This window comes from Belonocnema kinseyi, chromosome 3 (assembly GCF_010883055.1).
Source record: "Belonocnema kinseyi isolate 2016_QV_RU_SX_M_011 chromosome 3, B_treatae_v1, whole genome shotgun sequence".
Taxonomy (NCBI): domain Eukaryota; kingdom Metazoa; phylum Arthropoda; class Insecta; order Hymenoptera; family Cynipidae; genus Belonocnema; species Belonocnema kinseyi.
The window spans coordinates 50,280,295-50,288,283 of record NC_046659.1 but is presented as its reverse complement, the minus strand read 5'-3'; the positions used below and the strand labels follow the sequence as shown (position 1 = coordinate 50,288,283).

Here is a 7,989-nt window from a genome sequence, read left to right as displayed (position 1 = left end):
CCCCCCCCCCCCCGCCTATTTTTTGTCAAATGCCCACATTTTGAGATCCCCTGAATCCAAAAAACAGGTTTTTACGAATGGCTCTGTCTGTCTGTCCGTGTGTCTGTAGATGTTTAGTTTGTGAGCACGATAATTTTCGAAATAAGTGGCAGATTCGATTGGCCTTTAGTATACTTTTTTAGTGTCTTAAATTGAAGGTTAAGTTCGTTAGCCAACTATTTTAGATACAAATTCAAAAACGTAGAGCATTTTAAAAATTGTTGAGTCCACTTTTTAAAGATTTAAAAATGCTATGTGCGACTATTAGTAGAACTAAAAAATAAGAAAAATTTATCCTAATTACTGTAGTTATAGCATTTACAAAATTCCGAAAAAATTACAAAATTGAACATTTTAAGCCAAACAACGTACGATATGAAAAAAGTCAGACGATGAAAAACGTTCAATTTTGAACACCCTAGAATATTATCATAACAACTTTCTGAGTTTTTCTGGAAAATCGAAAATACAAATTTTGATTGCACCAAAAATAATGAAAAATCAATGCTTCCATTTTGCGGTCAAACTATGCAAGATATGACAAAAGATGAATCGATAAAAACTGTGCACCCAAAAAAATATATAAATTTGTTATAAATCACTTATTTATAGGACACTTAGTTTTTTTTCTATTCGTAAAAAACATTAAAAATTAAAAAATTAAATTTTTTGATAAACGGCTCAAGCTACGAATTTGAAATAAGATGTCGTTATTGTTTTATTGGTTAAAAAAACAACATTAAAATTAAATAGGTAAATTTTTGGACAAATCAAACAAGCTATGGAAAAATTAATAGAAGAAGTCGCTCATACAAAAAAGAGTGAAAACTCATCCAAATTTGTCATCAACCATTTTATCATGGGGCACTCAGTTTTTGTTCTAATCGTAAAAAATAACATTCGGAATAAAGAAATTGATTTTTTGAAGAACGACACAAGGTACGAAAAAAAATTAATACATTAAAGTTGTTCGACCAAAAAACATCTACGAATTTGTTATTAAAAATTTTTGCATAGGACGAGTAGATTTTCTTTTAATTTACAAAATTAAGATTAAAAATAAAAAATTAAGTCTTGGAAAAACAACACAAGAGGGGGGGAAATTAACAGACAAAAGCTGTTCAAACAAAATATATCTACACATTTTTTATAAACTCTTGTTATAAAAATATATTAATAATAAAAAATAAACTTTTTGGAAAATCGACACAAGCTACAATAGCATTTTAATTAATAAAATTAGTCGCCTAAATTACATCTGCAAATTTTCAGGGTAGCTACAAATAAAATGTAATGCAAAATAAGAAACAGATATTTAAGGAATAATTAGAAATAAAATTTGTACTTTCTTTTGCAATATATGAATAAGAAGCCCCAAACGAGGTACAGAAATAAATGTAATATACAATTATACATTTGATGTAATAGAGTTGAACAGATTGTAGGAGAGTTCGCATTTTGGACAAAAGCGTACCGCGAGGTAAATAAAATATCGAGTGCGACCCCTAAATCTCGTTCCTCTTTGCAATCTGGGTTTTACGCGAAATATTTTGTCAGAATTATATCATTCCTCTGATACTCATTTCTTCTGGATTCCTCTGATACCCATTCCTTTGGATTCCTCTGAACGTCTGGATGATGGCATCCAAAGGGATATATAAAAATGAAGAATTTGTCTGTCGCATCAGTTTAAATTAAATACAAATCAGAGGGTTTTTAGTAAAAATAAATTAATTTGTTCCCCGGTAAATTATCATTTTGGGAGAATCACCATTACATGGATTATAGTTCGCAAGGGTTAAAAAGTGAAAGCAATTGGTCAAACTTGCGGTAAATGGAGGGAAATAGCTTTCAATTTATGCGTGAACGCGTCCTTCACACATGAAAGAACAGCGGATACAGGAAACCAGATGAAAAATACCGCAAATATAATATTGAAATGTATTTTTTGGCTAATTAATTGTTTGAGGATTTCAGAGATCATAAATCTTTCTTGAATAAAAGTAGAATCAAGTAGAAATCGAGCAGGAATATTAACATACAAAAAAATGTGAGTTCTAGAATCGAATTATGTATGCCATTCTATTTTCGGTTTTATTTTCATTGACTTCAAGAATAAAATTTATCCTTAGAGGAAAAAAAGTTTTGTTCTAAGAAAGAGGTTTTGTTTGAAGACAAGACTCTTGTATAAAAAAAGCAAGTTTTTTTTAATCTACCACAAAGTTAAAGGAATATTTAGTTGCAACAAAACACTTTTTTATTGTGCTGTTTTTTATTAAATTTTATACAAGTTTTTGTCAAATTATACTTCTTATTTCTGTTTATTTACTTGTTGTGTCATCTTTTTCCCTTGTAGTATGACGCACTTCTCTTTAAGAAAAGAACTATTAAATTGGATGACCCTTTTTATAGGACCACACATAACACTCCCCCCCCCCCCCCCCCCCCACCCCTATTAGAAAGCTATTGAGTTGTGAAACACATTGAGTTTAAAGTAACACTTTTATAATCTTATATTGCAATTCGTGAAATAAAACTTGAAACTTCTTAAATGAAAATACATGGTCAAAGCACAAATTTTAGTAAACTTTGATTAAAAAGATATGTAATTATTATCATATATGCATTTTGCATTTATCATTTTATAACAGAATTCTTTAAGCTTCAAGTGGCGCATACTATAGAAATTATAAAAAAAGTTATCAAATTGTAAAAAAAATAATTTTCTCGCTGGTTCTTTTATAACCGTGAGACAAAATAAAACTAAAAATTATTTTTGAAAACATTGCATCTCTCTTATAAATAGACTTACTCTAAAATCTGATTCATTGTTAAACCAAATTATTAAAAAAATTAAGTCATAAATATTTGTAACAAAAGTGAAAAAAGAAAGATAATAAACTTCATTAAACTAAAATGCGATACATCCCACTTATAAAAGGTACGCGCATTTTTTTGGGCCCTGCAAACTTAAAAACCCCTTATGATTTCATTTCTACTGAATTTGTTCGAATATCGTAAACATTGTAACTTGAAAAAAAATTATGATTTAAACCCCTAATGAACTTCAGTTATAAATTGGAAGTGAAACCGTTTCTCAATTTGTTTTTAAAGATGGCTCTTAATGCACATATGTGGCTTTGATGATTACATTCTCATGTCGACACTCGCGCTTCACGCTTGACAGATAGGTTATACAGATAATTATATTTTAAAAATAAAAAGATGTAAACTAAATGGAATGAAATATAAGAAATCGGTATGGTTTTTGATATAATTTTAATAATAAATGCACAAGATGACTTGTTAGAGATTATGTTTTTAAATATTTTTTCGAAAACTAAAGCTTTGATTCTGTTCGTTCTAAATTTGTTTCTAAGTCACATATACAAACATGTGTGGTAGCTTGAGAATGATATACTGAAAATCATTTCATGATGTTAAAAAATATCCCTATATAGGCAATCTGCTTGATTATTAATGATATCAAATTTCTAAATTTGTGTCCAATCGAAAAATATCATTAGGATCATTTTTAAATTTGGTTGAAATCTACCAAAATCACGATTAAAGTAACAAGGTCGATTGGAATTTCTTTATATAGCAGAAATTTTTTTTTTAATGTTCAAACATTCATAACTAAATCTAATACTACATTGACTGCTACAATCACATTCACCTTTGATGTAAATTGTAAACTGCATCTGTAACATTTTTTTCTAAAAAGTATTTTAGGATTTACTGTGAAAAGAACTTGTAGGGATGGAAATCGAAGATTCCTGTAATTTTCTTGCAAATTATTCGAAATATTTGTTTTATTCACAAAATGGAAATTTTATTTGACCTATTTTATTTCAGGCAACTTGGACGAAACCTTATTATACCAGGTGGAACGAGAAAAATCGATGCTAGAGGAAAATATGTTATGCCTGGAGGAATCGACCCACACACGCACTTGGAATTCGAATTCATGGGGGCCACTTCTGTCGATGATTTTTATCAGGGTACTAAAGCTGCGGTCGCAGGTGGAACCACCATGATCATGGACTTCGTCATTCCAAGGAGAGGCGAAAGCCTACTGGAAGCCTATGATAGGTACAGAGCTAATGCAGATGAAAAAGTCTGTTGCGATTACAGTTTGCATGTTGCAATCACATCCTGGAGTCCAAAGGTAAACTCAACATCTTACGTATTTTATATTTATCCTTTTAAGAAAACTTCTTTTTCACATTATATTTCTAATTAAAATAACTATTTTGAAGTTCATTACAATTTTTCAAATTAAAGTATCTGCCCAAAAGAAGGCCAATTGTCTGCATGTTGCACAAAAATTGTGTACACATTGGTACCTAATATGATTAAGTGATTATATTAAATGCACGCTTTAAATATAATTGCAGTGTTTTTCAAAGAATAATTATTATTATCATTGAACCAAGAAAACGCGTTTACTTGTCCATATTTAGAACCAAGTAAATGTTCTTAGACCAAGTCAATGGTGGTTCTAAATACGGAAAAGTAAACACGTTTTCTTGATACAATGTTCATTCTTTTTTCGTGTTAAAGATGTCAACCGTACTATTGTAAAGGAGGTCATGTGTGGGCGAAGTTTTCTTTTCCTATATTATATGTATATGAGAGTTGTTCTGTTATAATCATTAGTATTTTTTTCTGTAAGAATAATTAGGTACATTGTGTACTGAACCGTGTGAACCATATCGTACGTAGAACGATGACCTCTTATGATGTGAACTCATCCAGCGTCACTGGTAGATCTTATTAACGTAATACGGCAGCAAACAGAGTAACGGAATCCCTATTTCCATTTTTTGTATATTCTTTTCTTTCTTAACAACTTTTCAAGAATATATTATTTCTTCAATGTATAATTCTTATATAAATATTTTTTCTTTTGGACTGAAAGATTATCTTTCATTTTTATTTTGTTACTTGTTTTATTTTATGCATTGACAGAAAAGAGCAATTCATTAACAAGGAATATTTTCTTACAGTGTCGTGTCAATATTTTGAAATATGAACGTAAATGTAGAGATTAACATCGAAGATAACGGTTTTAGTTTTTGTTTTGCTGACTATTATGCATTTTCTGCATCAATTATGAAAAACGTGGCTTATTATGTACATGTCATACGTCATTAAATGAACACTTAACTCATGTCATTTTATAGCATTTAAAGTCTGTTAAATACATCAATATGATAGTATCTATACATATATTTATTTTAACGGTTGTGTTTTAGTGTCATTAAATATGATAATTCTAGCATGCTATGGAACACAGATAAAACTTGATCGTTGAGATGACCAGAAGTTTCATTGAGATGAACAACATTTTGTAGAGACCGATCGTTCGGTTGGGACTACAACATTTTATTACACAAATTGCTTTTTGGGGACGACAAAAAATTTTTCTTACTGTACAGTAAGTAAACATCACAGAGAGAAATTGTTTGTGCGGGGAACAACCAATTCAGTTGCTATGAAGATCAAGCTTTTATTTTGAACTAACTAATATATTGTTTGGAAAACAATAGTATATGTTTCACCATGAAGGCAAATACTAATTGTCTCCTCGGAATATATGATTTTATATGTAATACGAATAATGATATAGAGTGTAAACAAAATCTTTTCATAAAAGCACGTTTTAAATTTGAGGTATTTTAGGTAAGTTGAGACAGCCGAGCGGAGTAGTGAAGTGAAGTTTATCGTCCGAGGACGCTAAAGTACCTCATCACCAACAAAAACTACTTTGTTTCTCCAAAACACATGAGAAAGCAAGGAAATCATATTCTCGTATTACAAAAAAAATGCGTGTTGTTTTTACAACAATAAAATCGTGTTTTTTCTTTTATTGCCAAAACGTAGACAACTTTAATTCCGAGTCATTTTTCATATTTCTTTCGATTAATAAATTTGTCCAAAAACATCTCTGTAAAATACTTAGTTCTAAGAATTATATATTAAAACACTATTTGGTAAAGTTTCAAAAGTATGGAAGACTTTGTTTAAAATTTATAAATAAAAATGACGCAAATTTTCCTGTCAAACGCCTGTCCTAAACTTTAAATTAAAAATTTTAAAATAACAACAAAAAATTAAGGAGAATACATTGTGAAATGTTAAAGATAAAATCTAATAAACTCTTAAAATACTCATTATCGCCCTATGAGCTTATATTAAACGAAGTGTCTCGTCGCGTCGTCCCGAAGTTCGGGATTAGTAGTAAAATATTTCACTACTCAGAAGTTAGCTATGCATATAGATTTGAAATTTCGACCTTGAATAAAAAATCGAATAATAGTCGTAGCCAAAAAGTAAAAGCACCACCGGAATCGTCTGAACCATATCTCTAGGTGTTTTTTCACTTTTTAAAAAAAGTCATTTTTTAAACAATTACTTTGTTAATTAACCTTTATCCTTGATTACAAAAAAAAATAAAAATCCTAAAGAAACAGTGAAGATAGTTCTGGATTCTTCTCGGCAATATCTCGATGTGTTTTTTTCATTTAAAAAATCTAATTATTCAAACAATTATATTGTTATAATTTTTTAAACTTTATTTAACAATTCTGGTAAACAATTCCGAGTTAGCAACTGAAAAATAAGATACCTTGAAGCATCATGAATGAAAAAAATTTTAACATTTACATGTTAAACACTTTTTAAACTGTTTAAACACTTAAAAACACCTGGAGATATTGCCGAGAAGAATCCAGAACTATCTTCACATTTTCTTTAGGATTTTTTTGTCGTCAAGGATAAATGTTGATTAACAACGTAATTGTTTAAAAAATGAATTTTCAAAAAAAGTGAAAAAAAAACACCTAGAGATATGGCTCAAGACGATTCCCGTGGTGTTTTTACTTTTTGACTACAACTATTATTCGATTTTTTATTCAAGGTCGAAATTTCAAATCTATATGCATAGCTAACTTCTGGGTCATAATATTTCTCATACGCTTAGCCAGTCGCCCAGCATTTTTCGGGACGATTAGACGCAACCTAAATTTAAATATTTCTATCTGTTTTAAAAACATTATCGCAACTCATATTAATTATCATGTCCGGCTGTCACGTCATTGAGTTTCTATTTCTGTTTTAATTGCATGCCCATCACATATGCAGTCCTTGATCTCTTAGTTTTATACTTTCTTACTCTCTAGGGTTAGACTTAATTAAAAAGAAACTGTTTGGTTAATTTTAAAAGATTTTTTTGAGAAAATCTGATTGTCTGTTGATTAAATATTTGGCAGTAAGTTTGCTAACTATGTTCGGTGTTTGACAATTCATATAAAGTTTTTTGAGCTTTTATCAGTTCCCTATTTGAAATTGTATCATTTCCAGTGTTTCAGTTTCAAACTATTCATATTAGAATGATTCTCTTTAAAAAATTATCTTTCTACATTAATTTTCTTCCAGTCTTTTCCTATATGTTATGACTAAATTTTATCAATTTAAGTTTATCGAGATTATAGAAACGATTTTTTATATTAACGAAACTTGTCAAGAATGAAAACAATTTGTTGAAATGCTAATACAGAATTAAGAGCAACATTCAAATCTTCAGCTACATACTTCCGTTATTTGTCATGATTAATGACACTTTTTTACTCGTCGAGTGACCCTTCATGAAATAAGTAAACAGGTACGTTCAATTTGAGAAATTCCTCATGATTGATGAAGGCAGATTCCAGTTGCTAGTTTTTAGTCTCATAAACACCGTGAAGTGAACACTTTCTCTTATTCCTAATATGCGCACGTTAAGAGCTAGATACTAAGGAATCGTGCAGAGTTAAAAGCGTGTTTACTTACACGATAAACCTTCGCAATACCAGGTGTATACATATGAAACCGGTATTTTTTCAAGAAAAAAACACATTTATTTCAAGAGAATGATAACAAATATTTTATTCAAAGTATGCGCCC

The 7,989-nt window shown here is 29.7% G+C and overlaps 1 protein-coding gene across 2 annotated transcripts in view; it reads left to right on the top strand.

Annotated features, from left to right (window-relative positions):
• LOC117168804 (dihydropyrimidinase) overlaps positions 1 to 7,989 on the top strand; it is a 62,615-nt gene that overhangs the window by 29,529 nt on the left and 25,097 nt on the right. For both annotated transcript variants that reach the window (XM_033354630.1, XM_033354629.1), the window contains exon 3: positions 3,898 to 4,210. In XM_033354630.1, the coding sequence (XP_033210521.1) occupies positions 3,898 to 4,210 (313 nt within the window). The remainder of the gene's footprint in view (positions 1 to 3,897; positions 4,211 to 7,989) is intronic.